This window comes from Spermophilus citellus, assembly GCF_964194105.1.
Source record: "Spermophilus citellus genome assembly, chromosome: 13".
In the NCBI taxonomy this organism is placed as follows: Eukaryota; Metazoa; Chordata; class Mammalia; order Rodentia; family Sciuridae; genus Spermophilus; species Spermophilus citellus.
In genome coordinates, this window is record NC_138193.1 from 10,552,303 (window position 1) to 10,572,933 (window position 20,631).

Consider the following 20,631-nt stretch of genomic DNA (forward strand, 5'->3'; position numbering starts at 1 on the left):
TGGTTCCCATGTCATTTCCGTTTTAAAAAGCTGGGTGCTGTTTCCTTTTAGTCCACCCCATGCTTGCCTTATTCGGGGTTCATTCTGTCAGTCTGGGACTTGGACAGTGGTATAAACTTTAGCTTAATTCTTGAATCCTGGGCCTTGTTGCTTTGAGTCTTTCCTGCACGTGTGCACTTCATGAGTAAGTCCTGGAATTTGATTCATTCATAGAGAGAAGAAAGGCATCATCTCCTCCAGCTATTTCCTCTCTGAGACTTCCAGATTAATTTTTAATTTTTATCATAGTATTTATTTCATAACAACTCAAATGCATAGAAGAGCTCTTGCTAATGATAACAGTGTCCCTGCCGTCTCAATCCTACTTCCCAGAAGCAACTTCTATGCCATATTTGTTTTTAGTTCTTCTCTTCAAACTCTTTTTATGCCTCTATTTCATGATTAATGATATTTAAACAATATTTTATGCCTCTGTATGAAAAAAACCCTTGCCAGTCCCTTTCCCAACATTGTTAGTTGTATTTGCAATGTTTTACTTAATATATTTAAGCCTTTCTTTTTAGATTCATTAAGTTTCATAATCTTCAATTCCTGAATCCACATGGTAGAGATCTTGATGCCAGTGATTTTTTTTTTCTTCTTTCAATTCCACCTTCCAAGAGCTACATTTAGACCAGGGTATTGTCAGTATTATGCTCTTCCCAAAGGCTCACTGTAAACTTTAAGGTTGTTTTAAAAACCATTAAACAGTGTTTGCATCATTATGATATATGCATAACTGTTGTTCAAAACTGGTACAAATCACAGTTTAGTGGTACATGGCCCTCTTGAAGTCTTATTTGATATGTCAACCAATTAAAGACTGTTAACAGCATCAAGAAAATAAATTTCTTTACCTTTTATCCCTTAGTATTCAAAATGATGCCACAATTTTGCTTATGTTTGAGTCATTACTTTCTGTTTATTTTAGATAGATAGACAGGCATGCTTTTATAGATGTATGTGTGTTTTTCTAGGATTTCTATGTCCTCTTTTTCCTGGGAGACTTCCTGATGTCTATGACCTGCAGAAAGCTATCATTCTGAGATTTCCTTTTCCTGTTCCCTTGGGATGAATCCTACCACTTCCTGGATTTTGTGTTTCTCTTTCTTCATGCCTTCATTTTGCTGGAGTACATTTTCAAATAACTTACTAACGTAGGATGAATGGGAGGGAGTTTGTGCTTACGGGCATGACTAGCAATATCTTTACCTTGTCATTTAATTTGATTGACAGCTTTCTGGGGTTTAGAATACCAGGTGGAAAGTTCCTTTCTCTAGGGACATTGAAAGGACATCCTATTCCTTCTAGTATCCACGCTTACCCCACCAGGAGCTATGAGAACAAGGGCAATCCATTCATTAGCCAATCTCAACCCATGCATTTCTTTCCTCTTTGTGTGTAGGTGATTTATAAGAGTTTTTCATTGTCCTGAAGGGGTGGGATGAGGTATTATATTTCTAATCACTGTGCTTTCATGCTTGTCTCCAAGTTGCTAACTGATGATTGACTTTTCTGTTAAAGAACCCATTCACCTCCCACAATTCTACGAAGGTGATGGTACGAGCCCTGTTTCTAGGTAGTCTTTGGTCCCCAGCTTTAAGACTATCATAGATTTTCTGGAATTCTAGTTGCATATAATGATTTTTTTCTGTATTTCCCTTTTCTTCAGTTGGTTAGTCAATTCTCCTTTCTCCTGGAGCTAAGTATAGATATTGGGGAAGATAGATAGTACACTTCCCAAGAGGGTGATTTAAAATTAATATAGAACAGAAGGTATTCCAAAGTGAGTATATAGCTTATGTAGGTTTGGTAATTCTTCAATAGTGCTGTGCTCAGGAAAGAATCCCAGGTGACGTGAGACTTAGGATTTTCACTCTCTATACTGACTTTTTCTCTTTAATGACTACTGTTGGTCTTTTTCAACAACAGAAACCTCAAGGAAATCCTACAAAGAAAACCAAACCAAAAAAAGTAGATCCCCTGAAAGGCCAGAAGGTTATTGCAAGATGTGATGAAAATGGCTTTTATTTTCCAGGTAGGCTTGCTTTTTACTTATTTATTTATTTTTTGTGAGACTCTTTTGTTAAATAATTTGGCACTAGAGACCACTAAGGTATTCTTAAGTGAAACAGTGATAGGTTTTCTCATCACATTGGGGTGGGGCGGGGATAGCCAGAAAAGTTTATTTATTTTAACTCTCATTTGCTTAGCAAACATATTTTTATTATATACCTACTATGTTCTATTGCGCAATATTCTGAAAGTGCTGGTCTGATACGGTAAGCAAACACATGAAAATTCTTGCCTTTCTGGAGGTTATTTATATCTTATGGTGGGAGACAGACAAGCAACGGAACAAGTACAGGCGGGTTGCATGTCAAGATACAGTGCCTGCAGAGAAAAATCAGGCCACAGGGGGGTGGAGAGTGTCAAGGTGAAGGTCGCGGTTCTAAATATGTGCTTAGCCCTGCATACCGAAGAGCTCTTGGGGAAGGTGACACAGGATAAGGACTCAAAGGAGGAGGGCACGCCGTGAAATCACCTGGGGAAGACAGTTCTAAGAGGAGGCAAGGGCAGCTCGAAGTCTGGAGGCTGGAGCAAGCATGGAGAGTTGGGGAAAGAGCAAGCTAGAGCGGAGGAGGAAGCTAGGGGAGGAGCTGGGGGAGCTGGGGGAGGAGCCAGCAGCCGGTGTGGCTGCACCTTAGGGGTCTGCCCAGCTTTCCTGTGCGGATGTGGTTCCTGAAAGAAATGAGCAACTGCAGCCCAGCAGTGGGTGGGGGTGTGAAAGACCTACTAAGAGGGTCAGAGAGACCCGCTAAGACCACAGTCACATGCAAAACCAAAGGTCACACTGGCAGTTTATCTTATTTTATTTAATCTTTGTGTGTGTGTGTGAAACTAGAGATTGAACCCAAGGGTCTCTGTCTCTTAGTCCCCTAGTCCTTTTTTATTTTAAGATAGGGTCTTGCTAAGTTGCCCAGGCTGGCCTTGAACTTGCATTCCTCCTGACTCAGCCTCGAAAGTGTCTGGGATGACAGCGTGTGACACTGCACCCCACATGTTGGCAATTTTTTTAAAATGTGTAATTAGAGATCATTTGCTCTTAATAGCTGCATGGGATCTGGCTAATTGGGAATTTTAAATTTGCAGCTGTGATCAAATTTAAATAAGTTGGGGTAAAATATTTGAATTTAGTCATATAACTAGTAATTTTGATCAATGACTAGTTAGAAAACACTGACTGCCAAATTAAATGACAGTGTGTGGGAGAGCTGGATGAACTTACTTTTTGTGTGCTCTCCTCTCCAAAGTCAAGTAATCTTTAATGGGAAATTTCAACTCTACCTTGATAGAGTTAGTTTTTATAGAAAATAATTTCAAGCTTATATAAAATAGTTGCAAGAAAAAATACAGAGAACTCCTGTGTGTGCTTTACCTAGATTTACAAATTTTTAACATTTGATCACATTTAATCACATACTTTTATTTATTCTCTCTGTTTCATCTCTCTTTCCCCTCCACACGTACACATTACACCCACATATCATTCATGCTGAACTATTAGAGGTTGGGCAACACTTATCATGCCCCTTTGCCATTGATACATCAGTATATGTTTCTCAAGTACAAGGAAATTTAACACTATTATAGTCCTTTAATCTACAGATTTTGACTTCACTAACTCTCCCAATAATGGCTTTTATGTCATTTTTTTCTCAGTGCAAATCCAATCCAGAATCCCATATTGCATTTAGTTAACATATCTCTTTAGTCCTCTTTAATCTAGAGTCATTATTTAGCTTTTTCTGTCACTCATGATGATAGTGACGTTACTGAAGAGTAAGGCCAATTATTTCATGACATGTTCCTCAATTTGGACTAGATTGGATTCAGTGTGTATGTTCTTGGTCAGAATGTTACCTGAGTGACCTTATTCAGGTGACATTGCATCTGAAGGCACATGATGTCCATCTGCCCTCATTAGTCCACCTGGTCACTGTGAGTTGCTACTTTCCCTCCTGCAAAAGAGAAGGACAACAGAGTGATGTAGGGCACAAACATGGCACCCACTGGTGAACCCCTTTCTGGAAGCTGTTACTCCAAACCTCGTAAACACATTCAGTGAAGAACAGCTGCTTGAAAATGCGCCCTCAGCCCAAGGCAGCATTGCACCTGCCGGATCTGGGTGCCCCTTCCTAGAGGCCAGGTCACACTGGAACAGAGCTGGGCCGGCTGGCTATTGCTGCCACCCTCCAGGGCATGGGCAGGGACTCACAGGAGAGTTCCATGTTCCAGGGGTGGTCGGGGTGGACTGCCTAGATGAGGAACGACTCCCTGGTACAGAGTGGAAGTGGTCAGGGCTTGTCTGGCTGACAGGCAAGACGCCTTTCAACACCGCATCCGATCGTGGCTGGTGGGACTGGGGCTCGCTCCTCGTCAATCACTGGCAAGAAGTGCCTCACTTGGGGAAGCTCGGGGATTTCTGTTTGATGCCACAGGACAAGTTACAATGGAAGAAAACAGGGGCATGTGTGATGTCTACATCAGAAGACCCTGAGCTTTGGTTTATTCCGATTGGGCCCCTTCCCTCTTCTCGCCCTATGACGGAGGGTTCCCCAGTTTCCCTCTGCCTCAGCTTCCCTGCCTTTACAACTGGAGTTAAAACCTACCACAGCCTTTGTGAGATCGTCGCCTAGATTAAGGGTGGCAGCGCACAGCACGCTGTTCATTGTGTGGGAAGAGTCCGTCTAGTGTCCACTGAGAGCCCCTCTGAGGAGATCCAGCCACTGCAGTACTCTCTGGAGCGCAGGCAGCTGTTGTCACATTCACAGCTTAACGGAAGTCACAGGCAAAGGGACTCGCCAGACTAAAGGAAGAGGCTATGACAAGGGAGTGTGGGTGGAATTGAAGCGGAGATGGCCAGGACTCTCCAGCCTGAGACTCCTGTTTGGAAAAAAGATGGAGAACTACGCATGCACCTTTCACCCAAGAACCAACTTACACTGACTGCCTAGACTGTTTCACCAATCCTCTGACCGCTGGGCATGGACAGCATGTTTGCTGGGAAGCTCAATGGAGGTGTGTTCCCCTTCCCCCAGCCAACGACAGGACAGCTCCTGGCTGAGCTAAGAGGCTGACTCCTACCCAGGAAGATGCCTAGGCCAGACGGCCTCCCCCAGAAGGAAGACCAGAAGCCTGGAGGTTCTTCTGCTTGCTCCTTGAAATCAGTCCTCAGATGGATTTCAGAGCCAAGAGACATAGTCTCAGCTCTCTGGCATTGGGGGTAGAGAGAGAGAGAGTGCAGGTAAGGGAGGCCCAAACTTGGAGCTGAACTTGGTCCTAACACAAGAATTGGTAGCAATTCCTTAATAAGATGGAGACTGAGGCCAACCCTGAGTCCTCCAGCTCTCCCAAGATATAGCTAGCAGGGGAGCCTGGTGAGGCTGGTCTTGAAGATAATTGTGAGAAACTTACCCACATGTACTGATATTATAGAAAGAAAGAAACAGAATTGAAGGAACTGAAAAGACGTCATGAGCCGGGTACAATGGTACACGGCTGTAAATCCCAGTGCTCAAGAGGCTGAGGCAGGAGGATCACAAATTCAAAGCCGGTCTTAGCAATTTAGCAAGGCGCTAAGCAACGCAGTGTGACCTGTCCTGTCTCTACATAAAATACAAAATAGGGCCGGGGATGTGGCTCAGTGATTGAGGGCTCTTGAGTTCAATTCCTGGTACCAAAAAAGAAGAAGAAAACAAAGAAGAAGGAGAAGGAGAAGGAGAAGTCGTGAGAACACAAAGTCTACATGCAAATGATCTACAGCAAAGATAAGCAGATGTTTTATATGGAAGAGAAAAGTAATGTCAGCTTCATGGGACACACAGCCTCCATCCCAGCTTCTCCACCTTGTTACCTTCTCATTTTTCTAACACCAGATGAGAAGCTGATTCAGGTGGAGTTCATGTTTCCTTTATACTTTCACAATTTAGTAACACCTTTTTTCTATCTTTGGAGAAGAAAACAGGGCTAAAATAAATAAGTAAGGGAATGGGGCAATAGGGGGTGTCCAGAGGGAAGATGGTCTCTGGGGCTAGCGTCCCACCGCTGGAAGGCAGCTTGTGGTGACCGACCGACGAACAGGCCTCCTGCAGTCTCCCAGCTCCAGCCCAGAGCGTGCGCTTTGCCACTCCACAAGGCGCAGCCGGGTAGACCACGTTCACATTATTTTCTAGAGAAATCAAAGGGCTATGCTGATTAAAGCAGCCAGGTGCTGTGACTGGGTGGCACTCTTGTCTTTATATCTATGCCGCCTTTGATTCCTTCCAGGGATTGTGAAGAAGTGCTTGAACCCCACCCACGCACTGGTGGGCTTCAAGTATGGAGACACCAAGGTCGTTCCCACCTCCTTCATCACTCCCATCGGAGGCGCCATGCCCTGCCCGCTGCTGCAGGTACCTGCTCCATTCTGTCCTGGGACCCTTCCCACCATCCATGCAGTGTAAGATAACAGAAGATAGCAAGGCACTGTTTAGCACTTTGCTGATTCCAGATGGGCTCCGGCAGGGAGCTTAAGTTTGGGCGGGAAGAGCAGCGGCCTCTGTTTCTAGAACCTGTCACCTGGCAGTTTCTTTGCTAGTGACTCTGACCTGCCAGCTCCCACTGATGTAGCTCAGGACTGTGCAGATTGACTTACATTGCACCTTGTGGCTCTTGTCGATTGACAAGACGATAGATAGATGGGGGAAGGGAGTCGCTGTGGCTCTTGACACTCTAACTGCAAAAGATGACATTATATTGAATGTAATATCAAGGAAGGAGACAGTGCTTCCTTAACATTGTAGTCAGTTGACATCAGACTGTGATGTAATGCACAGTGGCCCCCAGTGTGCATTCCACAGATGAGTCAGACTAATGTGCTCTCATCTGCTCATCAATTCGTAAAGGCTATACTGTGTCTGGCCCATCCTCCTGCCACTGTCCTGGCACCGAGGCCAAGGTAAGGGGAGGCCTTGCAAAGTGCAATTTCTTGCATCATATGAGCCAGGAGGAAGTAGAGCATTTCACCTTATGCTGTTCCTATGTCCCTGGCCAAACCCATGGTGCACTCAAGGCACTTTGCCCCTGATGACTGGTCAGTGCCCAGCAGTCTGTGTGCTCCTTTGCAAAGTTCCCTTTCTGCTGAAGGTGACCTGTGGAACTTTTATCCATGCCTTCCAAGTGTGCACTTGGGAGCCACATGGACCAAACCTGCTCCTTTGCTTTGAGTGGCAGCTCTTCTGATATGCGAGGACACACCAAGTGTATTTCTTAAGTCAAGCACCCCAAACAGGTTCCTTCAACAAATCTCATAACATGTGGTTTCCAGAACTCCCACCATCCTCCTGGCTGTCCTCTGGACCTTTGTCAGTTGGCAAAGTCCTACCAAAATGGGGCTTCCCCAAACTGACCATAAACTGACCAGGTGTGCCTCACCAATGAATCCAGAGAATTCTGGAATGCATTCTTAACAGGAAAAAGAAAAGGAGGTATTTGAATTTTAGCCCCAGTACTTCCCAGTCGTGCGGGGTATTTTGACACAAGTTTCTATCAACATTGTCTGTGAGATCTGTAAACAGTATCTGCTCTGATATCTGTTCTCCTCCACAGGTTGGAGATTACGTGTTTGCCAAAATTGTGATCCCCAAAGGATTTGACTTCTATGTCCCTGCCATTGTCACAGCACTTCCAAATCCAGACTCAAACTCAGAAAAATTCTACACAGTTTTAAAGTGTAACAACCGTAGAGTAAGTAGACTGTGGTTTAGAAAATCACTGTCCTGCTAGAAAGTGGCCTTACCCTGGGCGTCCCCTCACCCTTTTCTGGCTTAGCCAGATGTTTCCGGGAAAGTCTCTGCCTAGACACACCCTGGGTTTGGATTCTGGCAGGAAAGCTCTGTTCCCACTGGGGTAATCATGACCACCCTGCTCCTGCGCTGAATGATCTTTTGACTCTGGCCAGACTCTGTTCTGCATTTGACAGCTGGACGGGCTCACTCTGGGTTCTTGGGGTGTCATTATCTCCCCCCTCCCCGTCCTCCTCCTCCGACCTTGTTCTCCTCTGCAAGCCCTGCAGATTCGGGCATCTCCCAAGCTTCTCCCAGCCCTGTCCTCCTTTGCTACCTCATGGCCTGTCTCTTGGGATAAGCCTTGATCTTTGGACACCTTCTCTGGGCCAGGCATGGTAGCCCCTGCTCTCACCCTGAGCTCCAACCCTGCATTTCTTGCGGGGTTCTCCTGGACGGCTCCCTCTTGGTGAACCACAGGCATCCCAAAGTGCGGGGGTCAGAGGCAGGGATGCCCCTCTTCCTTCATCCCTCATCAAGGAATATCACCCCCTTATCCCTGCCTAGGAAACCCCAGCCCTGGGAATGGCAGGAATATGAGGTCAAGTGGAGCTGGGTGGAGAGAACATAGGCTTTATGTTTTAAAAAGCTTGGATTCACTGAACCCTCTGCTGTGCTTTCTAGTGGATACCTGACCTGGGCAGGTTGCTTCACCTTTCTGAGCCTCTGTTTCATTACATAAGAGATATGTGAAGTGTTGTGTTTTCCGTCTGACCCGTGGAGTTCCTCTCTGTCTTCCAGATGTAATGCATACGTCGGTATTCTTTTTTCTAGTCTATTGCTTGTCTTTTAATTTTAGGATCTCTGTTTATACAGATGCTTTAAATTTTAATATGGTCAGATGTATGCATCCTCTCCTGTATAAATTGCCTTCTCTATGTTTTGTTTAAGAAATCCTTCCTTAATGATATAATTTCTCTAAAAACTTACCTGATTGAGACTTCCCACTGGACCCCTTCTCCCACACTGGCTTCCTCACCAAATTTCCAACCCTGACTTATTCCTCTTTATACCCTCTTCCTACGTAGCCCCTAATGGAAAGAAGGTTCTCACGGTGTTTTTTTAAAAGTACTTGAATGAATGACATTCCTAATGAAAACTGACATTGCCTGATGGACCACTTAACAAGCCTAAAAAAATTGATTGGCAAGAGAAATAGATTGGTGAGAAGAAAGCAAAACAACAGGGCTAACTTTATTGAGCCCTTGCTATGTGCCTAGGGTGATGTAAATGCTCTCTGGGTTGCGAGTGGCTGAATCCTCAGCACACTGTGAGGTAGGGACTATCATCCCATTTTCAGATAAGGAAACTGAATCAGAGAACTGAAGTCACATATCTGGTAAGTGATTGAGCAGGCATTTCAACCCAAACATCTGGATCCATGGCTTGCACACTAAGGCACTGTGCCCAACTGCTTTGTCTACAGAATTAAAATGTCGAGTAAATTCTTGACTGTATCATGAGGTATTTCCATCAGGAGATGGGGCAAAGGAAACCAATTTTAAGGTTGAGGGAAGGGATGAAGATAGTCAGAGCCAGTGGACACCAGAGCGCTGTGTCCGACTAACAAAAGAAGGTGTCTTCCCACCAGTCCGTGCAAAACCATTTTGTTAGAGAAAGTTGAGCAGTCTGGCAGGATGGAGAAGGGGCTAGCATTCCTTGTAATGACACGGTTCTCTGGGAATAGCAAATCAAAGGACATCTGAGGAGATGTCCCCAGGCATGCCCCAGGGTTTGGGGCAAGATTAGGCAGTTAGCCCAGGATCCTTGAGAAGGAGCTTCAGAGCCGGGGGGCAGGTGGGGGGGGACCTTGGAGTTGACCCACAGGGTACAGCGTCCCTCAAGTCCAGAGAGGCATGCTCAGGGGAAAGGACACTGGAGTCAGTGCTGTCAGCGATCCTTGGAGACCCCACAACATTGAAAGTTGGGCATTCAGCCAAAGGGTGGTGGCTGCAGTTGTTGTAGAGATGGCCAAGGCTGAAAAAAAGATAGAATGGAAGGTGGTTATACAAAGAGTGTGTGTGTGTGTGTGTGTGTGTGTGTGTGTGTGCGCGCCATGCCTTATGTGGGTAGATTTGACAACTGACCTAGAATATGGAGAAATGACAGAGCCGATTCAACAATGTTTAATTCCGTAAGTAATTATCAAGGGAATCTCTGAATCTAACCTGCTGTCTCTTAAGTGTCACCCTGAATAGGATAATGACTGGTAGTTATTATAATGGGTTGGGTAGAATAAAATCATTTCTGAATTGTGGACTTTCCTGATTTAAACTGAATGAACACTTTTGGTGTCGTTGCAGGAATTCTGCCCTCGGAGTGCACTCATAAAGATCAGCCAAAACAAATATGCTCTCTCTTGCTCTCATATAATTTCACCCCCACTTCAGGAAAATCCAAAAGGGTAAGTGTGCCCAGCCTTCATCCCTTGGCTCTCATCTGTGCCTCTTGTCCTATTTGTAGGTGGAATCCATGGCTTTCGCACATGGGGAGAAAACCAGAGTGGAAGCCTGCCCACTTAATGTAGCTCTGTGACAGCTGTCCCTTCCACGTCATACTTCTCTGTGACTCAGCCCTCCATTGGGTTCTAATCTCAAACTCAACATGTTTCCACTGCCCTTCAGAAGGGCATTTGGTCCCGTCATTTTTTGGGGGGGGGGCAGGAATTAAAGCCCTCCTCATGAGGAGGCTCTTGGGACAGTTACCTGCTGCCTATCCCATGTTGGAAGGCAGAAGTGAGGGGCTGGCCCTGGCTTACAGTGAGAGGGTGGGGAGGGGTGGTGGTTTCCAGGAGCTGCAAATTTGGGGTGAACAAATGTTACTTTTTTATTTCATTTATTTTTGAGACAGGGTTGCTTAGTGCCTCCTAAATTGTGGAGGCTGTCTTTGAACTTGCAATCCTCCTACCTCAGCCTCCAGAGCCACTGAGGACAGTGGGATTTCTAAGAGCTGTGGAGGTGGATTAACACAAATAGCGAAAAGAGCAGGGGAATTAACACAAATAGCCTAAAGAGCAGGGGGAAAACAACCCCAAGTCTGTGGGGCCAAGAAGGGTGTCAAGGTTGAAGCCATAGAGCCATGACCTTGGAGTCAAAAGTGTATGAATAGAGATAAATGTAGATTCTGCGCAAGGGCTGTGGAAACACTTTCCAATTTTACTTAGAGTTCACGGGCTGTCTTTGGGAGCCGGCCTTTATTGTCTTGATGGCCTGACCTTCAGCTTCATTACAGAAACCATCAAAAATTCTCTCCCTCCCCTTCTCGTGCCTGCCCTTTGTGGGAATTCCTGCCTCTTCCCGTGATGTTGAAGAATTGGCGTCCCTCCTGTCATCTCAAGTTGATCTATCAGGTTCCAGTGGCCTATCCTACTGCCTCGGATCCTTGCTCTATGGGTCATCATCCCTGGATACTTTGATTTCTTTCCTTAGTTCCTCTCCATTGAAGGCTTCACCCTTCAAAAAACAGGTTTGCTTTCCCCTACCATACACACACACACACACACACACACACAAATACACACACACACACACACACACACACACACACACACTCCAACACAAAGGCCTCCCGTGGCTGTGGTCCAGCACCCTCCTTCCCTTCTCGGCCTCTGTCTGTGCAGTCCAGCAGACTTGGTGTCTCACTCTCTTGCCTTCTGTTCCTCCCTACGCCTTGGGCATCAGCTTCACCCCAACCCTCTGCAGAAACAGTTCTCACAGAGCTACTCAGGACCTCTCCCAGGGCCAAGCCATTGAGCTCTTCCCAGGCTTGACTGAGCTTGCTCTTGGGATCCTATGTGACAGCCGGCCACTCCCTCCTTCCCTAGCTCACTGGTCTTGAAGCTCGCCATCACTCTCTCTCTGCCTGGCTTCACCCACGTGGCTCCCGTGACTCTGCTTACTCTAAGGACGCCATGTCTCCTCCAATCCAGGCTGTTCCCCTGGGCTCTTGAATCAGGACCCCAAGCCCTGAGAGGGGGACCTTCAGTGGGTCTCTAGAGAGTGCCCCCGTGGTTGTAATGCACACTCATGGTGGCTAACTACAGGGAAAGGACATTGGAAACTAAGACTGGGTCCATCGCTCACCCACCATCATTTGGCTCGTGCTCTGGGAAGATTGCTTTTCCCCTTTGAGCTTTGTCCTGCCTTTGTCAGGCTAGGGGTGGTAGAAGGGTTAGGAATGTCCCTTGCTGGGTCTAGCATAAAGTAGGTGTTCGGCGCATGGTGGGAAAAGCACTGTATCCAAACACCCAATGGGTATTTCTACTTAAGGGTGCAGAATGGCAAATTGAGCCATCTAAACCGAAATTGTAGTTCCCCACAAACCTGCTGCCCTCTCATCCTTCCTCGTCTCAGTTCGCCTTTCCACCTACCCGTCGGAGTGGTCCTAGCAGAAATATGCCGGTCATCTTTGCTGCTACTTGTTCTTCACCCACCACACCCCAAGTCTCCATCATCTGTCTCCAGGTTTTAGTGGTTTCAAATTGCAGGTATTTTTCAGCTCTCTGTGTTAGGTCAGGAGCTCGCATTTCTTCCAGCCTTGTTTTGCCACAAGCCCAGGCATTGTCCACGAGAACTGAGCTGGGTAATCTTCCTCACATGCAAATCTGCTTTTAAGATTCCCTGACTTAAAAATCCACCCCCTCCCTGAATGCCCCTTCTTATCCTATCTTAGCCTTTCATTGCCATGACCCAGCCTGCCTTCCTAGCCTCACTTGTCCCTAGCCAGCCTCAACCAATCCTCCTCCGGGGCACACTAACCACACACACACACCATGCCTTTTCAGGTCTCTGTGCCTTTGTGTAAGCTAAATGTCCCTGCCCTGGAACGGTACTCCACACCCTTGGCCACCTGGGGAATTCCAAGATTGAGCTCAGGTGTTCCACTAGTCTTCAGTAACCTGGCAGCCAGCCCTCCCAGTAAGGTGATCCTACTGCACCCTGTAGAGGTTTTCATTAAAGAAAATTTTTATAGCTAGACATAGTGGCTCATAACTGCAATCCCAACTACTCAGAAGGCTGAGGCAGAAGAACAACAAGTTTGAGATTAGCTTGGGTAACTTAGTGAGATCCTGCCTCAAAATTAAAAAATTTTCTAAAGGGCTGGGGTATAGCTCAGTGTCCCTAGGTTCAATCACCACTAACAAAAGAAAAAAGAAAATTTCCCTTGTGTTGGATCATGTCTTAGTCCATTTTCTGTTGTTACAACAAACTGCCTAAAAGCTAAGTAATTTATAAAGAAAAAGAGGTATATTAAACTCCCAGTTTTGAAGACTGAAAGGCTCAGACCAGGTGGCCCCATCCATTTGGCCTCTGGTGAGAGCACTAAGGTTGTATCACAACTTAGTGGATACCATCCAGTGGGAGTGCATATAACAAAGATTATGGGGTAAAACAGGAAGCCAGAGACTGGAGAGGGGCTAGTCTTATTCTTTTATAACAGCTTACTCTCACAAGAACCAGCTCACTCCATGAGAACAACATTTAATCTCTTTTTAGGGCCAATCCTCCAATGACCTAACCACCTCCCACTAAGTCCCACCTCTTAAAGGTCCCACCATCCTCAACATCATCATATGTGAACCTTTGGGGAACGAACAACTTCCAAACCATAATAAACTATGTGAAGTCCTTGAAGGCCAAGGCCACATTCTATCTGCCTCTGAAGCCCAATTTCCAAATCTGACTCACAGGCTGTGCCCACTGACCATTTGAAGAACAACTCAAAAAACAAATAGATGTTAGTGTCAGCACCCAGTGGTGATCCTGCAGGGCTACATAATTCCACAGAGAATGTTTCCTAAGTATGATTATGGAGAATATATGCTACACTCCTTCATCCTTTGTCTAGACAGCACATTTCCTTTAAAAATAATAGTGGATTTTGTGTTAGTCTCAAAACTTCACTCAAAAGGTATGGTATGTGGGGTTGAGGTTGTGGCTCAGCAGTAGAGTGCTTGCCTAGCACATGCGAGGCCCTGGATTTGATCCTTGGCACCACATAAAGATGAATAAAATGAAGGTATTATGTGCAACTACAACTAAAAAATAAATATTTTTAAGAATATGGTATGTAAACTATAGTACATTATGAAGAAATATGAATAGATATGTCCAGGTGCGGGCTGTTGTCCCTAAACTCAACATTTTCAATTGCTATTTGTTCATTAAAATCCATTTCTTTCTATGCTGAGAAAAGCATTTGTTTCCACGTTTCCAAGGCTTTATTGAAAGCCCTTAGCTGCTAATTTTCTACTCTCACTTCTGGGGCTTCACACAATGAATGTATTCATTGACTGACTCCCTCCTCTCCCATTGTAATTTCCACTGTTTTTCACACTACCTGCCTTTCTGGGTGTTAAGAGAGTCTGAATTTAATTCTCCTAAGCAGAGGTCACATTCAGCCTGCTAAATTCAGAGCTTAATCTGTCCATTTCCATAATCAAGGCTGGCAGAGCTGAGCTCAAAAATAAAGATGTAGGGTTTATTTGTATCTACCCTAGAATTTCCTTGTGATAGGTCTTTCACTGGGGGCTCTTTCTCACTTTATAAATGTGCCATCTTTTAATGAGGCCAATTAAAAAAAATCTTGGTGCTTTCTTCATGGGCCATTAAAGAAATGTATTATGGGTAACATCTCCAACAAGTCATCATTTAACTAAATTTAATTTTAAAATATTGAATCAAGTAAACCATCCATTTAGGGCAGCTAAGACAGGGATCTTTGGCCCCAGACAGCTGTGTGCACCAGGATGCCTGATGTCTAGCTCTCTGTCTTCTGGCCTTCCTCTCCTTCCTCCTGGGGGCCTTCAGGTGTAGGTGACTGACAATATTCCCTGCAGGTCCCTCTTCCAATTTCTGACTCAGGAATGAAAGTATTTGGAGAGTGAAGGGTTCAAAATCGATCAAATATGGCCGAAGCTGATGCAAATTGTCATTCTTGATTCAAGATCTGACACCGAAATGATCTTGAAGACTCTTAGCAAGGTTGGCTTGCACAATAAGCTACACCTCTTGCCACGTTCCAGTGACTGGTTCCCAGAGGAGATCACTGACAAACCCATATCTACAATGTGAAATGACTGAGGCTGGCGCTCATTTCCTCTTTTGCCAAGTGGGTCTCAGTGGAGGGAAGTGACTGCCCTTCCCTTCCTCTGTCCCTCAGGAGTGTCCCTAAACTTTCTTCTACATGCTGTGACATCACAGTCATCTTTTCCGAGCAAAAAAAAAAAAAAAAAATTCTCTAACGTATCCATAACTTCCCTCATTTAGAGAACACCCATGTAATTTCTCCCAGGAAATGTCAAGCAGAACAGGAGGAAATTCCCCCCATTTAGCATCCTCTGTCCTCCTGTCCTCACTTGTCAGGGGACTCTTTTCCCTGGCTGCCTCCCCTGGGGTCCTGTTCACATAAGGGGACTGTGGCCTCTGGCTGCTGCAGGGGAAAGCACTAAGTAAGTTCCATGCTCTGGCTTCTAGTTTTCCCCACGGAAGGGAGCAGCCTCCGCAGGCGTTGACCGTCCACAGCTTGGGTTCTGGCAGTCCTGAGCCCAGTCCACACACCTGATGTTACGTAACTGGCTGGAAATCCCTCCAGGGGAGCTGGAATCCATCCTCCCTTGGTTCTTGACAGAGCCAGACTTGAGCAAGGCTCCTCCTTAAGAAGACCCTCTTTAGAGAGGGAGCATGATCTCTTTTTAAAACTACTAACATTCCACATGTGATCTCAGGAGAGTCAAATAAGATCAGTCATTTTCTGGGTGCTCCAGAAAAACCATCAAGTACCTGGAGGAAGTTGTTGGGTCCTGAGATCCCGATGGTGAGGAACTTTCTTGTCTTGTTGCTTGACTGTCTTAGTGACCTAGTCGTGAATTTGGCTGCAGGAGGAGACCCTCCCAGGGCTCAGATGTGTTTGGCTGGGTCTATGGTCGCTTCCCAATTCCTGCTTTCTCTCTTTTGAGCAGTTTAGTAATTTTCCATGTAGCCATTTGGACTTGGGAGTATGTGCCAATAGAAGTGGTTATTCCCACGTTGTTTCGCTCCCTGCTTTACTCCATGTGGTATGACCTCACGTTGTCCTCCTGTCAGAGTGAAATCAAGTCACTGATTGAAACTTGAGGTTCAGCAATGCCTCTGACTTGACACGAGATGAATCGCTTCCTTCTGTCTCCCCTGCTCACTCCTGACAACTTTTTCCTTGGAGGGACACGTACACTTGAAATCAATATTTTAGGCAGTTTTTTCACTGCTGTGACCAAAAGACCTGAAAGAATGATTTTGGAGAAGTTTATTTGGGGCCCCAGGTTTCAGAGGTCTCAGTCCATAGACAGTCAACTCCATTGCTCGGTGTCTGGGATGAGGCAGAACTTTGCAGCGGAAGGGTGTGGGGGACATTGCAGCTCAGGACATGACAATCAGGAAGCAGAGAGAGAGTGTTCCTCACAGGGACGAAATATAAACTTCCAAAGGCACAATGCCCCCTGAGACCTACCTCCTCCAGTCACACCCTATCTGCCCTCAGTTACCACCTACTTGATCCCTATAAGGGACTAATGCACCAATGGGGTTAAAGCTCTTGTAACCCAATCATTTCCTCTCTGAACATTCTTGCATTGTCTCACACATGAGCTTTTAGGGGACACCTCATATCTAAACCATAACAGTCATTAAGCCTCTGTATGTCATTAGCTCCTTTTCTCCTTTCTGGTCAGATTAGGAGCCCCATTTCCTATCCTAAAGCAAAATCTTGAGAAATGAGAAGTTCAGCAATAAATCCTGTCTGCAAGCGTCATACATTATCCACGGGGCAAATGCCATTGGCTACTCTCAGGAAGTGTGCCGGGGTGTCCTGACACTTGAGACAAGAGAACATAAGGCATCACAGAGATTCGCTGACCCTCAGGGCCAATGGTCTGTCTCTTCATTTTCTTCCCCTTCGTTGTTGAAGCTCAGAGGCCTCCCGGTCCTTCTCAGACATCTGCTTGGTGTCTACTTCACAGGTCTTCCTGTTCTTTATGTCCTGAGATAGCCTTGCTGACAGACACTTAGGGCAGAGTTGAAATGAGGGCCTCAGGGAGCAAGCTAGAATACTGGCAAGCTGGTGGTGCGTCCTCAAGCAATTGAGGTGGGTTTTGACCTCAGGAGAGTATAGAGTGGGTGCTCAGTGCTTTCTTCCCGGAAGTGGGACCAGCCCCTGCTGAAGAGCCAAGGAAAACAAACACTGTCCCCTCCCCAGCTGGAGCATGCACACATGTTTGGCCCATTTATCTTATTACAGGTCAAGCATCCCTTATCCAAAATATGACATGCTCTAAAATATGAACTTTTTGAGCACTGAAATGACACTATGAGTGGAAAATTCCACACCCAACCTCATGTGAGAGGTCACAGTCAAAATGCAGGCACATCAGAAATATGGTATAAAATCACCTTGGGCTTATATTAGGTATATATGAAACACAAATGAATTTTGCATTGAGACTTGGATCCTATCCCCAAGGTATTTCATTATGTATATAAATTTTCCAAATTTTTTTTTAATTCTAAATCTGAAACACATCTGGTCCCAAGCATTTCAGATAAGGGACACTTAACCTGCCCAACCAGCTCTGTAGCTCTATAGCACCTAATTTACTGCCACTTGGATATGAGATTGAGCTAAAGAAAGCCACTGAGTCCTGGGTCCTTCCCAGGTTTGCTGATGGAGAAGGTCCACCAGCAGGAAGTCGGGATCATGGTAGCCCTTCCCCTCTCCACAGAGTGGGTGTGAGTTGAGCATCAGAGTGAGGGGCATGGGTTGAGGGTGGTAAGAGCTTTCACATCAGATTCACACCTACCCTGCTCCCCACCTGTACCCCATAGAGGGGACGTCTCCTCAGAAAATGTCTTGAACTTGGTCAGCATCATTCTGGAGAGTGACATACAGAACCCAAACAATATCTGCCTGATTAACCTAAAGACTTTTCCTTGATCCAAACTCTTTTCTGTTCTTAATCATGCCAACCTGTTTTATTCTTATTCTGAAAAAAAAAAACACAGTTAATATAATATATAAATTAAAGGTGAATGGAAAGAGTACAGAAACTATCCATAGTCCCACATTTCAAAAGTAATGACCATTTATATTTTGGTGTGTTTTCTCTGCTATGTTGATTCTTATTTTTCCTCAAAACAGAAAGCTTTAATTTTTTTCATCATATATGACAGTTGCAACAAAATTCTTTAAAGGTGGAGAAAGTGTCAGTTAACAGTTTGACACAAGGTTTCCAGGCACCCTTGCATATTCACAACCTTGATAACAAAAGTGAAAATATAGTATGTATCCCATTTTGTAACATCTTTCCTACTTGGGCAATACATACTTGGCTTATTTTTCCATTAACACATCTTGTTTCATTATTGCCTATCTAAAATTCCACTATTCAGGTGGCCCATAACGGATCCACATGACCAGTCCCAACGGAAGCTATATACTTGGTCTCTCTTCCTCCTCTCCTCCTTCATACCTCCTTCCTCCCCCTCCTACTCCCTCCCTACCTGGCAGGGAAGGTAGGTTCCCCCCTACAGCCTTATTTGATGGGTGCTTTCAGTATGTCCAGAAAACTCTCTGCTCCCATGCCTGTTGGTCTTCTTTCTGAAAGATTACAGGTTGTAGACTAGACTAGGGGATCATTCCTCATTACGTGGTAAGTAGAGAAAGGCTGTAAAAAGCAGACCTATTAAGAGTCCACTCTGGAGGGGGGCAGTTCAGGGTGAAATGGTGAGTAAGGTCTTGGATCTCACAAAGCAGGGTGGTAACCAGAATGTGGGAGTGCTGCGCGATTCCAGGACGTCTCCTAACCCTGGCATCACAGAGCCCCGTGTCCACACAGGCACCGGGGTCTGTCACTGGCCTCCTGAGGAGTAGGCTACTGCCACGGCTCAGGCCAGTGTTTTAGTCTCTCTCCGGAATTCTCTCCCGAGTCTTTGAGCCAATCTTTGAAAATTATCACCTGCGCTGACTCTTGAAGGGGAGGGATTTGAATGGTGGAATTTCTCTTTGGAAGTAACTAAAAATCTTTTCCCAGTTTATTCTCTGTTTCCTGTCTTCTTCCAGAAGGATTGGAAGAAGTAATGATCCAAAGTTATTCAGAGTAAAAGCAAAACAAAACACTACGCAGAGGGAAGGGAGGGGGACCAGGTGATCGAAGTGCTTGATCCTGACATGGGAACAAAATAAGATTGAGTGCCAGGCGGCAGGTACCCTGACATCCCTGAAGACCCTGAAAAAGGCTGAGTTCTGAAAACGAGGAGCCATGGTACCATGGCTGGAATGAGGTCATGGTCTTCCCAAGTGAAGGACAAACACTTCTGGACAAAGAGGCTTTGTCTGGGACATTTCCTAAATCATATGTCTAGCTCCGTGACTTCATGGTGGCGCCTAAGTTTTTTCAATTAAATGCAATTAACAGTCAGATCATGGTTGGCGTTCGGGAAGTGTTCCCGATGGCACACCCTGGATCAAGACCTGAGAGAATCCCAGGGCAACAGAAGGCCGTCTCTGTGGTTCTCCAGTTCAGGTGTGGGGGGCCAAGCTGGTCCCCTTGGGTGGAGACAGGGTCAATGCTGAGACGGCACTGGTCAGGACTCTGTCCCAATGTCTCCATGAGCCCAGACAATCCTGCAGCTCCATGAGGCTCAGACCACAAAGGCCTCTGGGGGGGAACTGAGCAGCGCTGAGTATCAGCCCCCAGGGCTCCAGGACTTGGTTCCAGAGGACAAAGAGCTGGGAAGCCCCTGTGGGGCTGGATTAAACCCCTTTCTCTCTCTCTCTATCTCTCTCTCTCTCTCTCTCTCTCTCTCTCTCTGTCTGTCTCCAGGAAAGACGCAGAGGTCAGGGAATCTGCCTTCGTACTCTGCCCACTGAAAGAAGCTGACTCGGGGGATTTAAAAGAGCCCAAACAGGAGAACCCAAGAAGGAAGAAGAAGAAACCTGCTAAGAGGCCGCCTCTGCAGGAGGTGGTGTCTTCAGATTCGGATGACTCTTCCCGTGGCACCAGGTCCCAAGAATCCCATCCCAAGCCATACCCCGAGCCCAAGGTGTGGGGAGGGGGACCAACACCACACATCTCGGCGGCGACCCTTTGAAATCTCTTTCAAGAATAGTGCCTGTGAGGTCAACTCCAGACTCCAGACAGAGTAGATCCCACCACAGCTAAAACACTAACCCTTCAATAACACTAACATCCACTTCCCCAGAGAAGGCCCGAGGCCCGAGGCCTAGGACTCAGCCGGCCATCGCTGCCACATGTCCACCTCCAGCAGCCCCGCCCTGTCCTCTCCAAGGCACACAGCAGCAAAGGGCTGAGGACCACCGCTGAGAAGCCTTAAAAAATAGTCTAGTGGCAACTAGGTTTAAGAGAGCCAGGATTTCCTCCAGGCAGCCCAAGCCTCCGCCACTGGACACTATGAAGCAGCCCCTCACTGAGGTAAGGCCGCCATCTTCCACCCAGCGTGCGCCCCTCTCCTTCCCTGACTCCCCCACCTGTTTGAGCGTCTGGGTTCCCACCTCTCCTCGACATTGTTCATCCCAGTGTCTTCCCCGTCTTCACAAAACTCTTCTGGATTTTCTGGTCCATGGTCACACCCAGAAGTTCTGACCTGACAGATGATTGTCATAGGATTTTCCAACTGTTTAGCAGTCAGAGGACTTAACAATCCAAGCCTGCCGC

General features: G+C 46.1%; 1 protein-coding gene across 1 annotated transcript in view; it reads left to right on the top strand.

The window, feature by feature from the left end:
• Positions 1-20,404, top strand: part of VWA3B (von Willebrand factor A domain containing 3B) — a 225,563-nt gene extending 205,159 nt beyond the window's left edge. Inside the window, exons 27-31 of the mRNA XM_081265190.1 lie at positions 1,972-2,077; positions 6,370-6,494; positions 7,690-7,827; positions 10,229-10,329; positions 19,780-20,404. Of these exons, the coding sequence (XP_081121316.1) occupies positions 1,972-2,077; positions 6,370-6,494; positions 7,690-7,827; positions 10,229-10,329; positions 19,780-20,047 (738 nt within the window). The 3' untranslated portion in view covers positions 20,048-20,404. The remainder of the gene's footprint in view (positions 1-1,971; positions 2,078-6,369; positions 6,495-7,689; positions 7,828-10,228; positions 10,330-19,779) is intronic.
• The last annotated feature ends 227 nt before the right edge of the window (positions 20,405-20,631 follow it).